This window comes from Struthio camelus, chromosome 19 (assembly GCF_040807025.1).
Source record: "Struthio camelus isolate bStrCam1 chromosome 19, bStrCam1.hap1, whole genome shotgun sequence".
In the NCBI taxonomy this organism is placed as follows: Eukaryota; Metazoa; Chordata; class Aves; order Struthioniformes; family Struthionidae; genus Struthio; species Struthio camelus.
Genome location: NC_090960.1, coordinates 893,761 through 912,009, shown reverse-complemented (window position 1 = coordinate 912,009; position 18,249 = coordinate 893,761). Strand labels below are relative to the sequence as shown.

Here is an 18,249-nt window from a genome sequence, read left to right as displayed (position 1 = left end):
TTTACGGGAGAGGAAGCACATCCTGAACCTGGGGGGCACGTCCTGCACGGGGGGAGTCTCGCCACGCGTGGACGCGGCCGCCGGTGACACCAGATCTCCCTCGACTCAGACCAGCCCTTTGCGCGGGGGAGCCGAGTGGGGGTCAGAGTCAGGGGAGGCCTCGCAGAGCCTCGTCCCGCGTGGACGGGGCGGTGGAAGCACGCCTGGCCTGCCGGGGCGAGGGGCGAGGGGCTCCCGCCCCGGCTGCCGGGACAGCCGCGGCCGGCGGCGCTGCCTCCCGGGCTCAGGGATTGTTTCACTCTGCGGGACGCGGCTCCCGAGCTCCGATGGCCCGGAGGGACAAGCGGGGACACCGCGGCTCTCCCCGGGTGCGGGAGTCCCAGAAGCGCTCCAGGCCCCTCGTTCCCCAGCGGATTCAGCCTCCTCCCCCCCGGCGCTCACCGCCTCTCCGCGTGAGACCCCGGTCTCCCGTGGCCGTGGCCATGCCCGTCTCGGGGACGGACTCGCGGTGGAAGAAGGCGAAAGATCCCGGACGGGGTGGCAGCGAGGGAAACGCTGTCGCAGGGCGAGAGCCACAGCCCGCGGAGGGCCGGGGGGTTCGAGGGGGCGGGCTGGGTCCGGGGGCGCCGGGGACTGTCCCGGTTCGCAACCCCCCAATAAACACCCGGGTGCCCGGACGCGGCCGCCGTCACCCCGCCACTTTGTTGACATATAAGTCAGGGGGGCAAAATCCCCCACGAGACGGTCCCGGGCGGCCCTCGAGGCCCCCCCTCACACCCGGAGCCGGCCGGGGAGCAGAGCCGTGGGCTCCCGGAGCAAGGAAACCAGAAACTCGTATTATAGGCTGTTGAGGTCTACTTTATTTTTACTACCCAAACTGTTGGAAAGTATTTAAACTTAAACAGAAACAGCTGTATCACTGGCACGGTTCGGAGAAACTATTTGTTACTGTGAATGGCTTTTTATGATTATGAACTTTGCTGGTTCGCTGGCTCCCAAAGTAGTGGCTTTCTTGGCAGATCTGGTCTAATGAGGTGATTTTTACGTAATCTCCGAGTGCTTCGTTAACAAATACTATTTTCTTTGTCATATAAACCCTCAGCCGGTTGTGCCGAGCCGCGCAGAGCCGCGGGGGGAATACGCGGCCGGGCCGCCCCCGCGGGGCTGCCCCGTCCAGGTGCGCACAGGGGGGCCGGGCCGCCCCGCCGCCGGCACCGCCGGCTGCCTCGTCGCGGAGCCGAAGTTCAGCGAGCCGGTTCCGGCGAGGCGCTCGCAGCACCGCCGAGGGCCCCGGGCAGCCCCCGCCCCGGCCGCGCCGCCCGCCGCCTCCCGGCCCTTTGTGCTCGGCGCGGCCGGGCCGGACCGGGCCGGGCGGCGGGGCCGCGCCCCCAACCCCTCCGCTGCGTCGCAGCACCCCCCCCCGGGGGGGCGGCCCGCGCGGGGGCGGGCGCGACGCCCCCCCGTGGGCCCCGGCGGGCGGCCCCGCCCCGCCGCGCTCATTGGGACGCGGGGCACGTCGCGGGGCGGCGCGGCGGCGGGGGCGGGCGCCGGGCCCGGGCCAATGCGGCGCGGGCGGAATATTCCACCCGGCTCCGCCAGCAACAAGTGCGGGGGGGGGCCCGAGGGGGGGGGCGGCGGGCTGACGTCAGCGGGCGGAGTATTATGGTCTGGGCTGCGCTGGCGGCTGCCTGTGTGCTGCGAGCGGCCGCGTAAACATGGAGCTCTCGGCCGTCGGGGAGCGCGTCTTCGCGGCCGAGGCCCTGCTCAAGCGCCGCATCCGCAAAGTAGGTGCCCGCCGCCGCGCCGCGCCGCCGCCGCCGCCGCCCGCCGCCCGCCGCGCCCGACCGCCGCCGCCGCCCGCCCCGCGCAAGGCCGCGGCGGCGCGGGCAGCCCCGCGCCCTCCCCCGGCCGCGCGGCGCTGCGGCGGCGGCTCCCGGCGGCTCCCGGCGGCCGCCGGCCCCGGCCCGCGCCGCTCCGACTGCGGCTGGGCGGCTGCTGGGGGCGGCTCTTTCTCCCCGCCGCATGCACGGGCTTTCCGCGCGAGCGGGGCGTGCATGTTCTGCTGCATGCCTGGCGTTGTGTGCGCCGTGCTCCCCGATGCATTCTGCTGGGGGCTCCTTCGGCTGCGCGGGGCTGCTGCACGCGTATTTTTTTGTTGCAGTTCTCCCCCCCTCCCCCGGTCCTCCCCCTTGCATATTTTTGACACACGCCTTCGGTGCAGGCGTGTATTTGTTGCATGCGTGTTATTGCATGTGTAGCTTTGTTGCAAGCATTTATCGTGATTTCTCTCCATGCATATTTATTTTTTCTCTTTGCATCTGCAGGGGCGCATGGAATATCTTGTAAAATGGAAGGGCTGGTCTCAGAAGTAAGTAGGCTGTTTATACAATTTTGCAGCCTAGGAACTATGCAGAAGATGCTTCATTGTAGCTATTATTTCCCATTGTAGTAGAAAGGAAAGTTGGATCCATTTCTTTAGATCATGTTTTTTTATTATTATTATTACTTATTCCTGATGCCTTTTCCTCTCTCTGTGCCTCCCTTGCCAGGTACAGCACTTGGGAACCTGAGGAAAACATTCTGGATGCCCGGCTGCTTGCAGCCTTTGAGGAAAGGTACAAGGCCTTTGCTAGTTGTATCCATTGCACTTGTAAATATGTTGCTGTCTTGTAGCTATGCTGAATTGAAGCTTTGGTTTTTTTAACACCTCTAGGGAACGGGAAATGGAGCTATACGGGCCTAAAAAGCGAGGCCCCAAGCCCAAAACCTTCCTGTTAAAGGTAAGGAGTCAGGAGCCTTGCGTGTGCATTGGTGTTGCTTTGCCGGTGAGTGGAGAGGGCTGCATGCTGCAGCAGGGAGCATGAAAGGCAGCATGCAAATAGCAGGGTCCCTCTCCAGCACTGATGGAGAACGCTCATTGCAAAGGCAGCCTCTCGTCTTGTAACTTGTAATTATGCAGCCGGATGGCAGGATAATAAAGTCACCGGTTGATTTATCTTCTTTGCAGGCCCAGGCAAAAGCAAAAGCCAAAACCTATGAATTCCGCAGTGACTCTTCCAGGGGGATCCGGGTGCCGTATCCTGGCAGGTCCCCCCAGGAGCTGGGCTCCACATCCCGAGCTAGGGAAGGACTGAGAAACATAGCCCTGGCTCCCCAGAGCAGCACCAGCAGCAGCACCCCCAAGGGAGACAGCATCCGGGACCGGGTTATAAGAGTGGAAGAGAAACCTGGGGAGACCCCAAAAAAGAGAGGCCCGAAGCCTAGGAAAGAGCTTTACAAGGACCTGACGGAGACTCTGGATGCCTCCAAGAGGAAACTGGGGGAGCCGGGGGACAAGGTGGGGGACTACCTCAAAGCCAGGAAAATAGAGGAGTCAGCTCCGGGGGCGGCAAAGTTCAGCTCGGGACACAGTGTAATCCAGCTAGCCAGGAGGCAGGACCCCGACCTCTCTGGCACCATGTCCAGCCCTAACAGAGTAGAGGTCGGTATGAAGCTTGGAGCCTCCGAGACTTACCCTCCCAGGGTCACCAAGCACAGGGCAGACTTTCTGGACCCCAAGGGGCAAGGAGGATTGGACCCAGGTGGGCCCAAGATCCTGCACAGCTCAGTAAACCCAGGCTCTATGGGCAGCCTGTACCGAGACAGTGTGGGAAGCCAAGCGGGGAGGCCTTCTCTCATTGCCAGGATCCCCGTCTCACGGATTCTGGGCGACCCGGAAGAGGAGTCCTGGAGCCCGTCTCTCAACAACCTGGAGAAGGTGGTGGTAACCGATGTGACATCTAACTTTTTGACCGTCACAATTAAAGAGAGCAGCACGGACCAAGGATTCTTTAAAGAAAAGCGATGAGTTTTTTCGTTGTTGTTGTTGGGGTTTTTTTCAGTCTAGATCCAGACAAAAGCTTGGTTAGAGCTTGGTGGGTTTTTTTTCCTGGAGAGGATTTAGAAACTGTCCTAAATTCATTAACTCATTCTTTTTTTTTTTCCGTCTTACATTTCGTTGGAAAGATTATCTCTAGAGTTATATTTTCTATTAGATGTAAATATGTTATTTAAGAAGAAAATGCTTATATATATATATATCTATATATATATTTCAACTCTAAGTTGTTTTATTTAAATGGAGACAACAGTGACTGCTCAGTTGCTCTTAGAAAGGACAATAAAACTGAGAACTAATGGAGTTCATGCATCTGTTGCAGGAGCCGGTGTACATAATGAATGATGTTCATAGCTAATTATGTTGATTTTTTTTTAACTATTATTTTTCATATGATGCTATGGATGGTGAAGGGGGAAGTGTTATTCCCTCGGTGGGCAAAGTGCCCTGATTTCTTGATTGTGATATAAGGTGTTGCTTGTACAATCAAGTGTGCTGTATCCAGAACTGTCGCCCTTGACAGTTGAAGTAAGCACTTGAATTTACAGTATTGTTGGGGAGGGGGGTGTTTCCAGTTAAAAAAAAAAAAAAAAGTTGCTACAAAATTGGGGTGGGGAAAAGCAGAAGTCCATAAAAAGGCTAAAACTGTTCTAGCGGAGTATTAACTTGAATTACCTTTTCTTACAAATGAAGAGGAGGTTTGTATGTGTAAGATTCCTAAAAGGGGTGATACTGAAATGCACTTTAATAGAATTGTCATAGCAGTTATGGGAGACAGAACTGAGCTGAGAATCTGTTTTCATTTTGTCTGGTTGCTTGATTCTTTTCCCCCACCCACTTCAAAAAAAAAAATCTGTTTACATTCCTGAAATGCCAGAGAAGTTTGGGAGGGTAGCCTGTCACTGCCCATATTTAGATGCTTTATACTGGTATAGAAAGTGAATTTCTTTTTTTTTTAATCCACAGTTCACTTTGGACTGTTGGAAGACTCCAGATAATGTGTTTTGTAATATCCACATCTCTGACAAATCCCAGAGCCACCTTTATGCATTCAGAGACAATAAATATTTCCCTTTTCTTATGCTAGTTAAACAATAGCCAAGAGGCTAAATATTCCTGCGCACAGAGCAGCTCCTGCTGACTCTGGTGGCTTTTTGTATTTTTATTTGCCTGCATATTTCTTCTAGTTTTGAAGGACTGTGCAGTTTCTTTCTCCCAGGGCTCAGGCAGGGCACAACAGTGAGGATTTAATGGCTCTGAACAAAATGCAGCAGTTTCCCTCCACTGGTGTTGACCAGAATCCCTCTGCTACCTTGCAGCAAGCTTGTGGCAGTGTCTTGCAGCAGATGTGGGATACGGGAGCCCTGTGACTGCCTGCTCTTTTGCTCGCTCTTTCTCTCTAAACTCTATTACAGGTTAACCATGTTGAGGAAGAGGTTAGGGTCTTTTAGCCTGGTCTGGGAAGAGAGGGTAAACATTTTGTTGTGTTTTTAGTTGAAGTATAGCAGGTGTCCTCATGTCCTAACATATTGATTTAAGCATCTCTGTCGGTTCAAAAGCACAAATCTGTCCAGCAGCCCCTAAGGGCCAGGGCTGGGAGAGATTGGCCTTTTCCATCCTGATTGGCCCAGTGAAGCTCTTAAATGCTTTCTAATTTGGGGACTGCACATAAGATGAAAGCACATGGGGCCTAATGGGAAGAGAAAGGGGCTCAGGCAAGGAGCAGCCTTTGCTACTGTTAGGCCCATCTGGATAATTACAGCTCCACTTTTCTCAGTCCCCTTCCCCTACCATCTTTTGGGACTTTTGCCTTTGTCAGAGGATGTAGCAAGAGGATGCTGTATTGACTGTACAAAGGGAGCTGGTTCTGCGAGTTGCTATTATTTTTTAAGGCATATTTTGTAAAATTGAGATTTTTAACTTGGTTTGTACGAAGAACTGAAGCAAGCAATGTACCGGTATCAGTGCTGGTTCCTAGAGAAGCCTACACAGGACATGTATGTTGTCAGATGGACAATGACGGGGATTTAGCTGCCCTTCCTCCACCTGCTGAGATACCGAAGGTTGAAAAATACCTCCCTTTGCAAAACAGACCATAGCAGAGCTCCTGCCTCACTCCGATGTCAGGGTGCGGTTTGGATTTGGTGTGCTTCACTCCAGCCCTGTATAAGTATATATGTGTGTGTTTAGGCACACACATATATAAAGCAAGACATACATGTGGGTGTATATGTGTGTATGTATATAGCGACGTATATACTGAGTGTGTGCGTGGGGGTGTGTGTGTGTGTGAATTATTTAAATCTAAAACTTGTACAAAAAATTTGGCTAAATCTCAGTCTCAGAAGTGAAGCTTAACTACGTGTCTTCTGCCAGCCGTGAATGTCCATATGAGACCTGCTTTTTATGTGAGTTTAAATATATACTTTGTAAATAGAAACGTGTCTTTCTTCCATTTGTGGCCGTGGGGCAAGTAGGGGAGCGGGGCTGGGGGCAGCCGAAGGGGGCTGGGCGCGGCTGGTGCCCGGGGCGGGGCGGCAGCACCCGACGGGGCGGGCGGCTCCCCGCACGGCAGCCGCCAGCACCACCCGCGGGGAAGGGGACGGGGCGCGCAGGTGCCCTGGAGCCCCGCGGTGCTGTGGACGGAGACGGGCCGGCCCGTGGGGGAGGTCTCGCGGCCCCCGGACGGGGCGGCGGCGGTGACCGCCGTGTGCGGCTCCGCTCCGCGCCCGGCTCCCGCGGGGGAAAGGTCGGGCCGGGCGGCCGCTCCGCCCCCGGAGAAGGCGCGCAGGTACCCGCAGAAAAGCCTCCCCGCCGCGGGCTTGCGGCGTCCCGGGCCGCCGAGGAGAGGCGGGGGCGGGACCGGCGCGGGTCGGCGCCCCGGGGCGCGGGGCCGGCGCGGCGGCCGCCCCTGCCCGGCCAGCCCGCCCTTTGTATTCAAATCTCTGCCGGCCGCGCAGCCGGAGGGAAGCGAGGGGGGTGTCTTGTTTTTTGGGTTTTTTTAAGCTGTGTCCTCATTAACCTCCTTTTTCTGCTCCGCTGGGTGAAAGGAGCAGACCCCCTTATTATCAGAGCTGTCAGCATCTGTGCGCGGAAAATGAGTGTCAAGTAGGCGAAGGAGAAAAGGCCGCACAATGGCGCCTTTCTCCCCCGGTCCCAGCGGGGGGGACCCTTTCACACAGGCCGCGGCGGGGCCCCAGGCCGGGGCCGGCGGAGGGGGCAGGGGCGGCCGCCGCAGCCCCCCGGGACCCGGCCCGCGGGAGCCGGGCTGCCTCGGCCGCGGCGCCTCGGACGCCCCCCGGGGCTCGGCGGCCCGGGAACCCGCGCCCCGGCCCAGCCGAAGCCCGAAGGTCCCGCGCAACGGCGGCCGCCCCGACGGGAGCCCCGACGGCGGAGCTGCGGGCCCGGGGCCCCTGCCCGCCTCGGGGGCCGCTTCGCCCCCAGCCCCGCCCGGGGTCCGGCGGAGGTGCCGCTGCTCGGGCCCTTCCGCGGCCGCGCAGCGCCCTCCCCAGGCCGGCCGGCCCGGCCCGGCCCGCCGCCGCTCCCTCCGCGGCTCCTGCGCGGCCGCCGGGGCGGCTCCCCGGCCAGCTGGGCCCGGGCAGAGCGGAGACACCTGAGGAGCCGCCGGGGCAGGCGCAGCTCCAGCCCGCAGCAGAGCCCGGCGGCCCGCGCGGAGCCTCCCGTCTGCCCGGTAGGAGCCTGGGACCGGGGGCCGGGGAGGGGCAGGGGGCCGCGTCTCTCGGGGGGCCCGGAGGGTGGGCTCGTGTCCCGGGTCCTGAGCTGCCCCCTCGTTCCCCCGCCGGCAGGGCCCCGGTGCCGGGGCAGGGGCCCGCCGGCCCCCGGGGGCTCCGTCGGGGCAGCGCAGCCAGCCGGAGCTCCCCGGAGCCTCCGCGTAGGGCCCGCTCCAGCCCGGGCAGGGATCCCGAGAGCCGGCGTGTGAATCCCGTGGCCCCGGGAGGATGCAGTTTCGCAAGGCAGCAGCACCAGGGCCGCAGCCAGCTCCCGCTCTGCTCCCCTGCTCTGCTCCCCTGCTCTGGGCGAGGCAGGCGAGCGTCGCCCCTCGGGTAAGGCAGGGTTAGGGCACCTCCCTCGAGCATCCAGGTACGCTTGGAGCAGTGACCACAACAGTCTGAAAAGTTTAGAAAAATATTTATTGATATACTAAAAAACAGCAGTGGAAAAGTTATACAAAAAAACCCCAAACGCCTGACATACCATCTTCTAGTGTTTTCCTGCAAAATAAATTAAAAGCAGCCTAGAGGTCTCGAGTCTAAACTAGCATTAATGTCCAAAAGTACTAGAAAACACTTATCACAAAATGCAAGCAAGTCAACACTAGGGTCACGGAAGAAGCCCCGGCAGCAACACCCGGCAGGAGCAGTGACCAGGCGGCTCAGGCAGCCAGGCAGCCCCTCGTTAACATGCAGGCTGGGCGGCTGTCCTGTTCCAACAAAGAACTTAAGCTTTCCCAGGGTAATAACATCACCAACTTTTGTTCTCTGAAAATAAAAGCAAACAAACAGCTGTAGTTTAAAGCAATTATAAGTGTCATACAGGAACGATTTGGCTCTCTCTTTAATTAAAACATACAAATCAGACCAGTGACTGGCACAAGTTACAAGAACAATTGTTTGTTTTCACCCATCCCTCAATTTCTTTCAGAAAAAAACCTTTTCTCTCCAGCTCCAGAGCCCTTCACACCCAGATCAGAAACTCAAAGAGAAACAACCCCCTCAAACCATCCCCATTCCTCCACAAACTCCAGTTTTTTGGTACAAAATATATATATAAAAATATACTAAACTTCTAAGGAAGATGACTGAATTGGCCACCTCTTCCAGTCCAATGGAAAACAACAAGTATACTTAACCAGATTATGCCTGGAGAAAATATCCATTCAATATACAAATACTGCAGGACTTTCCACATCGGAAACCCCTTAGAAAATGACAAGTGACAAACCTTTAATTGGCTGTTTGACATACAACTAAACACTCAAACCCATAGCAGCAAACTTAAAAAAGAATAAAAAATAAAAAAGGTAGACCTTGAATACTAATGGTATTGACTGGTAAACACAGTTCGCACCAGCTTTCAATCTCTGTCCACAAAAGATTACGTTAAATTACTCACATAATGTGCCTTTGAGAGGCAAACTTCAGCATGAATCTGTCACTCAAACACACACCAGCGATGCTAGGAGTCAAGATCCTGAAACATGAGGCTGGAAAGGGAGTTGGGGAAGGATAGGATGAGATGAAGTTTAGTAAAATTTCTGGATTATCATTTTCACCATCCTTAAAACTTTGGAATTACACCAGCTGGTTAACAGAAAGGCACAATAGCAAGACTGGGTAACAGCAGAGCCCTGCTGCCACCGAGAGAGGAAAGGTCTGTGAATGGTGGGCAAGGGAGAACAAAGCCACTCACTGTCAGGATGTTCGGCCTCCTGGGCGCAGGCCAAGGGCCCAGGGAAACATCACCCTGGCCCTAAATGGCAGGAATAAGCCACCAAATGGAAAACACCTTTTGAGTTTTGACAGGGTGCTCTGGAGGGAGCAGCCTTCTCGGAGCTGGTCTGCAGCGAACACGACACACCTGCAGTGCTGAGGGCTCAGAGCACAGGGCTTCCTGCAGAGCGCCATGGCCCCGCGAGCCAGCTGAGCCCCCTCGCGCTGCGACAGCTCACCTATGAGTCTCATTTCCGTCACTCACTATGGACTCCTAGGGCCTGACCCTTTCTAAGACCATCCTCACATGCTTTTTTCTCCAGTGAGCACTTTGGTGGGTTATTTAGACACACCAGCTCCCGCATCCTATTCTCAGCAAGAGCATCCCTGCCGAGCTGGCTTCTTCTCCACGAACGTTCGACCAGCTGCCTGCAGCGCTGAAGCAGGGCTCTGCGGGACTGCTGGGTGCCACACTGAGGACCAGGAATGCCTCTCCCCATCAGTGTCACAGCTGCCCGCGAGACCCTATGACCACCCAGCTTTGCATAGGCATAAACCTGTCATGGGACCAGTGCCACAGACAAGCCTGAAATAAGGACAGTTCCAAAAGGCACATTGTCATTTAGTTTGGATTTGCAAAGGCCAACTAGCAAATGATTTGGTGTGTGGGGAAGAGAGCCAGGCATGACCTCCAAGATCCCGTCAATCCCTTGGTTCTTCTCTGCAGATGCTCACATCCCCAGCGCAAGAGTACACCTAGTGAAGGCCATGCTTGGAGCACTCATTTCTGTAACTACAGGCTAACATTTCCTTGGACTACAACAGTAGTTCATTTGGCAAAGTTAAAGACTACAGGGTAAACAGAACAGACTGCGACATTTCGGCATCATGGAGTTCCAAGGAAACCTTGTCCTTCGGGAACCTCCTTCATGGACAGTGCTCATTTCTTTCCATGTGGCCCGTTGCCTCACAAAGCAAAGCACAGCATGTTTCTGGGAAATGGAGCCAGCTGCAGACTCAAGGCTGCACAAGTCCTTTTGCAGGTAACTTGATGCAAATCCCTCTAGCCCCAAGCTGGCTAACTCAGTGGTGAAGTGACATTCAAGGCTGTGTGGCTGCACAAGAGAAGAACCGAAGATTTCCAAGAAGTCTGCACAGATATTGTTCAAAGGCAACAACAGTACACCCCACCCCAAATCGACGACACGCTGTCAACTTAGGCTCCATAACAAAACAAACCAAAGCTGTGACCAACAGGAAGGCTACAAAATAAATACAAAATCTAAGAGAAACTGTTTCTAGATCACAGGAGTCTTTCCTGGCAATGGCTGCAGCCACCACTCAGGAAACAACCTTCCCTTATCAGCCAAGCAGCAAATGCAACCATTGCTGATTTTTCATTCCACCTGAGAATTGCACTGCCACCATCCAGCAGCTTGGGAGGCAGCATTTCCAATACGACTGCAATGTTCGATGGACTCAGGGGTTTAAGAAATACATGTACCCCTAGTTTGGTCCATTTACCTCGCTGCATACCAATACTGCAAGTGCCCCAGTCTGTGGCAAAATAAGATATATGTCTTTGTGCCAGATCAGTGAGCTAGAAAGCGAATGATCCACGTGGAAAGAGTACCTAAATATGCAGACGCATCGGACAGCCACCCCAGGAGATACTTACAGGACAGACCTTAGGAGGCACTTCCAAATAACATGTCCAGAGAACCCTGACAGATGGCAGTCATTTTCTCTTCTCTGAAAAAGGAGCTGAGCATTAACAGGAATAAAAGAAAATGACCTCAAATGCTCCTGAACTTTGCTTGAACTAGTGTTGTTAATTTTGGCTTGTAAGAGTAATCTATAATAGGGAAAAAGAGCTCAGTAAAAAAGCCATTATTGGTTGCAATTACAAGCCAAAATTAACAACCCTGCTGCTGGCACAGGATGGAAAGACAAATGAGAATGGCTGCCGAAGGCCCTCCTGTTCCTCAGGGAACGGGCTGAGGGTGGGAGCCACGGACAATTTGGACAATTCCTGCCGCCGTCGGGGCGGGCCCTTCCCAGGGCCTTTGTTCCTGCTCCGGCCTCTGCTCCCTGTCCCCTTCCTGCTGCTCCAGACAACCTGTGCAGGTGTTGTCCTCTACTGGTTTCAGAGACCTCCAGCTGGAGAAAAAAGGGGGTGATCAGCGTAACTGAAACCCAGCAAGCGTCCAAGGCACGCACACGGCTTGTCTGCAGTGCTGAACCCAGCTGGCCTCCGCGGGAGGCCCCAGCCTGCCAGCAACAGGGGCTCAGTGACCCCCCCCCCCCCACCGTCTCTGCGCAAGCTCTGGTTTTTAGCTGAACTTCAGCACTAACTTCACAAACAACTGCAAGTGAGAGTAACAGCCTGCTCACCATCAGAAGCATTTGCACAGTCTGCAGGACTTAAAAAGAAAAAAAAAATTCCCCAGCTTGGTCCCTACAAGTGCCTGGAAACTGCTAAACATGAAGGTAAAAGGGGAGTGATGCTGGGACAAGGCAGAGGAGTGGCTCTGGGACTCACTGGGCTGTACAACAGTTAATCTTCTGGACTCGGATTTCTCTTTCATCTGAAAGCCAAGTCACTGCAAAGAAAGCAGCAGCTCATGCTGGCTCCACCCTTGCCAAGTGAGGACCTGCTCTGGGTAGCAAGGAGGTATCTCCTGCCAGTCCCCCACTGCTCTGCAAGAGGTGCCCTTGATGACCCCTCTCATCAGCGGCATCCAGGATTCAGTCTATCTGAGATAGTGAGGGCTGAGTTTATTCCCATCCCTCCAAAAAGCGATTTTTTTTTTTAATAAAAAATGTAAACAATATATCTATATCAGCTGGAAATCACAACAGAAATGTTGTGGACTTCACCATCATTGGAACTGACCTAGCCCAGGAGGGTGGCTGGGCCTAATGTACCCTGAAAAACCCCCATACTACAGCCACCCTCCCAGCAGACCTCTGCATGCGGGGGACATTGGCTGTCTCATTTGGATTGACTTGTGACTGTCCTAACGGCTTACAGACAGCTTCACGGAGAGCCTAGAGGAAAGAAAAGGAACTCCTTTTTTCTTACGAGTGTAAGCCTGCCACATTGCATCTCCACACCCCTCTCTACTGCAAGAGAGCTGCAAACCTTGTGTTCTGCCATTTCAAGCTGTAAAGCAAAGAAAGCCATGTACAGTGAAACCTGGCTCAAAACTTGCCAGCCTGTCACCTCCCAGCAGCACAAGCACCTCTGTTCCCGGGGAATGGCATTAATTACACCCCGTTTGGGGGCACCTGCTGTAAAGGAGGAGGGAAAAAAAAGCAAGGAGGAATCCATCTTGTTCACTGGCAGTTCACAACAGGTTTCACTGTGGCTTTCTTCTCCCCCCCGCCGCCCGAACACAAGTCTCAATAAGTCTTAGGAGGTCTTCACAAATGCTACAGACAGTGTCCAAGACAGCACTGGCTGCAGCACAGGACACCTCATCGCAGAATACAAAGGCACTGCTCCCAGCCAGCTGCTGAGGGGGGCAGGGGAGGATTTTCACCTCTGCAAGTCCCCCTGCCGCATGGCATTCACTTAAAGAAAGAAAAACCTGATGGAAGAGCTGGGCAAAGCTAAGGGACAGGCTGAAGGAACCTTCTCCCTCCTCTCACACTCCCTGCTCAGTATTGCCGTAGATTGAAAAACCCCACGCTGGTAGGGGACTCCTTGACTGTCACTGTGATCAGGTTAGCTGTGACATCTGTGACAAAGACGTGCTCGATGAGGCTGCGGGTGGGCTTCCAGTCCTGGCTGGTCTGGATCGAAACAGACATGTTCTGACCCACGCCAGGGAAGGAGGCAGAATCCCGATCGGAATCCGAGCTGGTCTCTTCACCTGTGCTCATTTCGGAAAGGGCTCCTGGCTTGCGGTTCTCCAAGGCTGCCTGCCCTTCTTGCGTGCCAACTGTGTCACTTTTGGCCAAGTCCCTTTCGCCAGCGACTGCCCTGTGTGCTTGCTTGTCGCTCTTGCAGCTGTCCCCCCCTGAGAGCACCCCACTGCCTGCAACATTCAATCCAGCACCCTTCCCGACGGCAGCACCCATGCTCGCAGCTGTGCTGCCAGAGCTTTTGGACAGAGCGTTGCAAACATGACGAGAGAGGCTGCTTCCACCTGATGCATTCTGCCCGTTTTTGACACTCTGTAAGTTTAAAGCTTGAAGATTCAGCTCCTGACTGGATGCCAGCTGGCTTCCAGGAGCAGAAGAACTCATAGGCGTCTTGCTGCCATTGTGCAGTATTTGGGCTCCCGCAGCAAACCCTGATTTCTGGTCCCCCCCAGCACTGCTGCTAGGACCCTTAGCAGTTTTGGGTCCCTGTATGTTCAGCCCGAGCTCCCCAGATCCTTTCTGGCTCTTTGTTTTTAAGTCCAACCCTAAGCCACTCTTACTTGATGCCTGTGACTTCAGTGCTAGCCTGCCAAGAGGTGAGGTCTCTGCCGAGTTCTGGTTTTGGGACATCCTGTTCATGTAGTGTACGATAGAGCTCTGCCAGCTGATGGCCCGACTCGGGCTCGTGGAACCGCTCTTCATCATGCTGGGAAGGTTTTCCGCAGACGATGCAGAGCTGAGTCCAGCCAGCGTGCCTGGGGGTTCCTTCAGCATGGCGATCCCTGAGCCTTGCGCGCTGTGCTGGGGCTGCAGTTTCCCCATCAATTTGGCACTGCCTCCTGCCTCCTTCCGGGATGTTTTTAGCACCTTTGTTAGGTTCACGGTCCTTCGAGCGGCTTTCTGCTCTGGGGGAAGAGGTTTCCGTCCACGCTTCTTTCTGGAAGTGTCCTTCATTTCCGGCTTTGCAACCAGGATCTGGGCTTTCTTCTGAGGTACTGGGTGAGTGTCTCTGCCTCGAGGACCTCTCTTGGCTTCCAGGTCACTTTCATCCTCTTCTTCAGAGGAAGAAGAAGAGGAGGATGTTGAGGAAGAGGAGCTACTTGACTTAGTTTTTGGAGGCATTTCTGGTTCCTGTGAAGCAATAAAGAGGGGACAGAGAAAGAGTTAACAGAAATTATCTAAGAACAGTCATGGGCACTGCAAATTTTTCAGCTTTGTCAGGCCAGGTGCTTCAGACAAACGCACAGGCTATTTCCATGTGTTCTCTGATCTGCCAGTCCTGGATGATGCGTGACCTCTGCCTTAAAATGACTTAAGAGAGCATACACTACAACATGGAAAAGGCTTAAATACCATGTGGAACTGTGGTGCAATGGAACACTTTTATTTCCTTTTATACCATTGCCAGATCAACAATGAAGAGAAGTCCTCTTTGCTAGCATCCTCCTCCACCCACCTATCACTTCAATCTTCAGAACCGCTAAACTGAGGTCCCCTCAGGTTTAGCATCCACAACACTGTGTCGTGGGACAGGCGCTCACTGGCGCCTTTGAAGGTAAGAACCTCTCAAGAGCTACTACTGCTGTGGAGTCCCGCTACCGCCAGGACTTACCACATGTTTCCTGGGCCTGCCCCTGGGTCGTTTGCCCCTCTTCCGGTTCTGCACCTCTTTTTCATGCTCCCTGAGAAAAAAAGATTAAGATAATGCTTGCAGGGAAAAAAAAAAGTACACCCTGGTTCCTCCCTTTCTTCTGTCATTCAGAATAGATCTTCCTGGGGGTGCTGTAGGCTTAGCTCCTGTCTGAACAGCAGTATATACACACATGTTGGCAGGTGTCCTGTAACCTCTGTCAACATTTGACAATTTTATAGGCTTCAAGCACATCGCTTACTTGAAACCATGCTGTTTGTTATGGACATACCGCATTTAAGTGCAGTAGAAGGGCAACTGATCCCCAAGAACTCTACTGAAACCAGGGGACTTGCACAGCTAAATCCCTCTCTAAATGATACATGGACCATTTATCCTGAAGTAACAGCTACAGGTCACTGGTGTAGAAACTCTTAGTACAGACGATGTGGAAGTTTTTACAGCAGCCAATCTGGCCACCGCAGCAGCAGCTGTCAGCCTCTGCAGTGTCACACGAGAAACCGAATTAGCTGAAGAAAAGAGACATCCTCGCAGTAGAACTGAGCTCCTTGGAAAGCATGGAAGCATGGGGGCAGTATTCGTCCCTCCCACAACCATTTCAAACCTTTTGAGGCCGCGTATCACTGCCAATACTTAAAGTTTCTCAGATTGCTGTGCACCTTAGCAGAAGGCTTTAAATGAAAACACCACAAGGCTGCCATTGATTCGAGAAGCATCGCTCTGCCAGATGACCTGCTGCAGACTGGAAGACTCAGAAAGGCCCTGAATGTGATGCAATATAAGGAAAAGAACTACCAGCTGAGGGAAGAGTTATGAAAAATTGTGGCCTTAGACCAAAAATCTGAACATCAGGGTTCTCTACTGGTTCAGCAAGCAAGCGTTTGCCCTAATACACTGGAGAAGAGAGGAAAAGAAAAAGAAAGAGCTCTTGCATAAAGCACGGGATTGAACTGCATGGGTGATTGAAATATATTTGCTAAACTGCTAGCAGAGACAAAAATCATTTGCCATGCAAGACCTTCCCAATGGTTATCCTAGTCCTGGTGCCTTTGTTTCACTGGCTGCCAGTCACAGGTCTTCGAAAGAGAGGTATCGATTTTTGTAACACTGCTCCTGAGAGCGACTTCCTGATCTCCTCCCTCCCAGCCTTTGCTCTGCAATGGTCAGGGAAACCGACTGGTAGAGACGAGAGAGCTGTTTGTTTGCACCCTTGTTTGCTACAATAACATCCCGCAGCAAGGAGTTTCCAGTGGTCAGCAATACACTAGACTGCGTGTTGCCCGTCTTGAATCAGTGGCTTTCCCAATTCACAGTGAAATTGGCAACGATTCTGGTACGATGGAAACAGGAAAACAGAAGCATCTGAATTGTCGCTGGTAAGCCATTCGTTATTTATACGCGTACAGAGCTGTGCTTCCCCTTCTGCTCAGAGTCAGAAGTCTTACAGCCTCCGTGCAGAGGAAAAGCAAATGCACTCAACAAGTTCTCTCTTTCCACTGGGTTAATTTTACCTCTTCTGCATCTCTTGTTTTGGATGTGATGACTCAGGCTGACAGCCATGCAGAGCCCAAGGTGATCATACAGAAAATGTTTTCAAGTCATTGTACTATTTCATATTTTTCTATTTAGAAAGGAAAATGTTAAGCTATAATACACATGGCTAATTAAACATTGTGCTGTCTGCAGTAATCACCAGATTCCAATCTTGAAAAAATGGATCCAGAAACGAGTTATAATTAAACCCTATCATAAACTTTAATGATTTTATTAATATGGAGCCAAAATATTTGGCAGAGCTGTGCCTAATGTAGCCAGCTGGCTACTTTTTTTTTTTTTTTTTTTAATCTCCATGCATGATTCCTACTCTGTAATAGCTGTGGAACAATTGCAATTCTCAACTCGGAGAACACCATTTTCTCCCACCCATTACTTCCTCATCACTTTCATAGCTACGTTTTCCGTAAATATGTTTGGGTGCCTTTTCAAGCCCACCATCTCTGTTTCCCCACCTGGTTTCCCCACAATCACCCCCACGTACAGTTGAGGCCCTGACTGCTTGATGGGGAACAAGATACTTCTGCTAAAAGTTTCTGCCGAGTGCTGCTAGTGGACTCATTGTACAATGAGTGCAAAAACATATTGTGCAGGGCCATAAATTGTTCATGTTTACACAGCCTGGGGAGAGACGGCCTAGGTGGACCTGAACTGTGATTTCAGGAGGTGAACAAAAGAGACGGGCCACAAAAGAGACGACATGCTTCAGTCTGTTGTTTCCAGCACTTCCACTACACAACTGACCAATTAGAAGTTAATTGACTTTATAATTTGTTTAGAAATATTTATAGTTTGCTCACTTCTTTTGGAAAGCGAGGAGGAGTCTCGGATCAAGAATGTTCTCTTCAGGTTCCCAGCTGTTGTGCCTGGAACAGAGGACAGGGACTAGCGGAGAGCGGCGGCAGCTCGGCCGGCCCCCTGCCCTGCCAGCTCCGTTACCAGGCGGAGCACCGGGCAGTTCATGCGAGGACGAACGGGCCGTTTCGGCGGCGCGGCGCGGCGCGGACGGCGCGGCCCGGGGGGCGGCGAGGCGAGGACCCGACCCGGCGCCGGGTCCTGCGCTCCCCTCGCCGGCGGCAGCGATGGGGACGGGGGCGGCGAGCCGGGGCGCCCGAGGGGACCGCCGGGGCGCCCGAGGGGACGGGCGCCGGTGAAGGAGCACCGCGCGGCGGAAAGGGAGAGGGGCCGCGAGGAGGGCAGGTAGGGGCGGCCGTCGGGGGGCCGGGCCGGGCCGCCGCTGGGCGAGGGGAGCCCCGCGCATCCCGGGGGGGCTCCGGTTTCAACGGGCGGGCGGGAGCGGGGGGGGAACGGTGCCTGCCCGCGGAGGGGGGCCCGGCCGGCTCGCAGGGGGAGCGGAGCCACGCGCGGCGGCGGTGGGGAGGGCCGGGCCCGCGGCCGCGCTTATTTGTAAACAAAAGGAGCGGCGCGGCCCGAACAAAAGCGGCGAGGCGGGCGCCGGGGTGGTGCACCCCCGCGGCCGCGCAGCGCCGCGCCCCGCGCCGGCACCCGCGCCCGGACCCGCGCTCACTTGGAGGACCAGCCTCGCCACTTCACCAGGTACTCCAGCTTGCCCTGCGGAGGAGAGAGACAGAGAGAGGCGGGTGAGCGGCGGCGGGCGCCGGCGGGCGGCGGGGGCGCTGGGGGGGGTGGGCAGCCCACCTTGCGGAGCCGCTTGCTCAGGATGCACTCGGCGGCGAAGACCTGCTCTCCCACGCTGCTCAGCTCCTCCATGGCGCCGGCCGGCTCCGCTCCGCTGCGGCTGCGGCTGCGGCTCCGCACGCAGGCACACACAAGGGGAGCCCCCGAGGCGCGCCCCCGCCGGCGGCCGCGCGCGCCCCCGCCCCCCC

General features: G+C 54.7%; 2 protein-coding genes across 5 annotated transcripts; one reads left to right on the top strand and one right to left on the bottom strand.

Annotated features, from left to right (window-relative positions):
• The first annotated feature begins 1,645 nt into the window (after positions 1-1,645).
• CBX8 (chromobox 8) lies at positions 1,646-4,454 on the top strand. 2 transcript variants are annotated; one of them, XM_068913643.1, is made up of 5 exons: positions 1,646-1,784; positions 2,325-2,368; positions 2,550-2,615; positions 2,714-2,780; positions 3,008-4,454. In XM_068913643.1, exons 1-5 carry the CDS (start codon positions 1,716-1,718, stop codon positions 3,845-3,847), a joined length of 1,086 nt encoding a protein of 361 aa, XP_068769744.1. In that variant the 5' UTR covers positions 1,646-1,715; the 3' UTR covers positions 3,848-4,454. The 2 variants fall into 2 exon arrangements, with proteins under 2 accessions (XP_068769744.1, XP_068769742.1); XM_068913641.1 differs by having other exon boundaries at positions 2,690-2,780; positions 3,008-4,051.
• Positions 4,455-8,008: 3,554 nt separating this feature from the next.
• On the bottom strand, positions 8,009-18,249 carry CBX2 (chromobox 2). Of its 3 annotated transcripts, none has more exons than XR_011135410.1 (6): positions 18,062-18,241; positions 17,931-17,974; positions 17,203-17,268; positions 14,810-14,879; positions 9,011-14,328; positions 8,009-8,376 (listed from the first exon to the last, which is right to left on the bottom strand). XR_011135410.1 is itself a non-coding variant. In XM_068913113.1 (5 exons), the coding sequence occupies exons 1-5, from the start codon at positions 18,131-18,133 to the stop codon at positions 12,991-12,993; spliced, it is 1,590 nt and encodes a 529-aa protein (XP_068769214.1). In that variant the 5' UTR covers positions 18,134-18,249; the 3' UTR covers positions 8,009-12,990. The 3 variants fall into 3 exon arrangements, 1 of the variants encoding a protein (XP_068769214.1); XR_011135409.1 differs by having other exon boundaries at positions 8,009-12,246; positions 12,758-14,328; positions 18,062-18,213; XM_068913113.1 differs by having other exon boundaries at positions 8,009-14,328; positions 18,062-18,249.

Excerpts from the sequence above, each read along its gene's own strand:
- CBX8 (XM_068913641.1), top strand. The coding sequence starts at position 1,716 with ATGGAGCTCTCGGCCGTCGGGGAGCGCGTCTTCGCGGCCGAGGCCCTG. Across the intron at positions 2,369-2,549 it reads TGGAAGGGCTGGTCTCAGAA|GTACAGCACTTGGGAACCTG; the intron begins GTAAGTAGGCTG and ends CTCCCTTGCCAG. Across the intron at positions 2,781-3,007 it reads CCAAAACCTTCCTGTTAAAG|GCCCAGGCAAAAGCAAAAGC; the intron begins GTAAGGAGTCAG and ends TCTTCTTTGCAG.
- CBX2 (XM_068913113.1), bottom strand. The coding sequence starts at position 18,133 with ATGGAGGAGCTGAGCAGCGTGGGAGAGCAGGTCTTCGCCGCCGAGTGC. Across the intron at positions 17,269-17,930 it reads TGGCGAGGCTGGTCCTCCAA|GCACAACAGCTGGGAACCTG; the intron begins GTGAGCGCGGGT and ends CCTCTGTTCCAG. Across the intron at positions 14,880-17,202 it reads CTCCTCGCTTTCCAAAAGAA|GGAGCATGAAAAAGAGGTGC; the intron begins GTGAGCAAACTA and ends TTTTTTTCTCAG.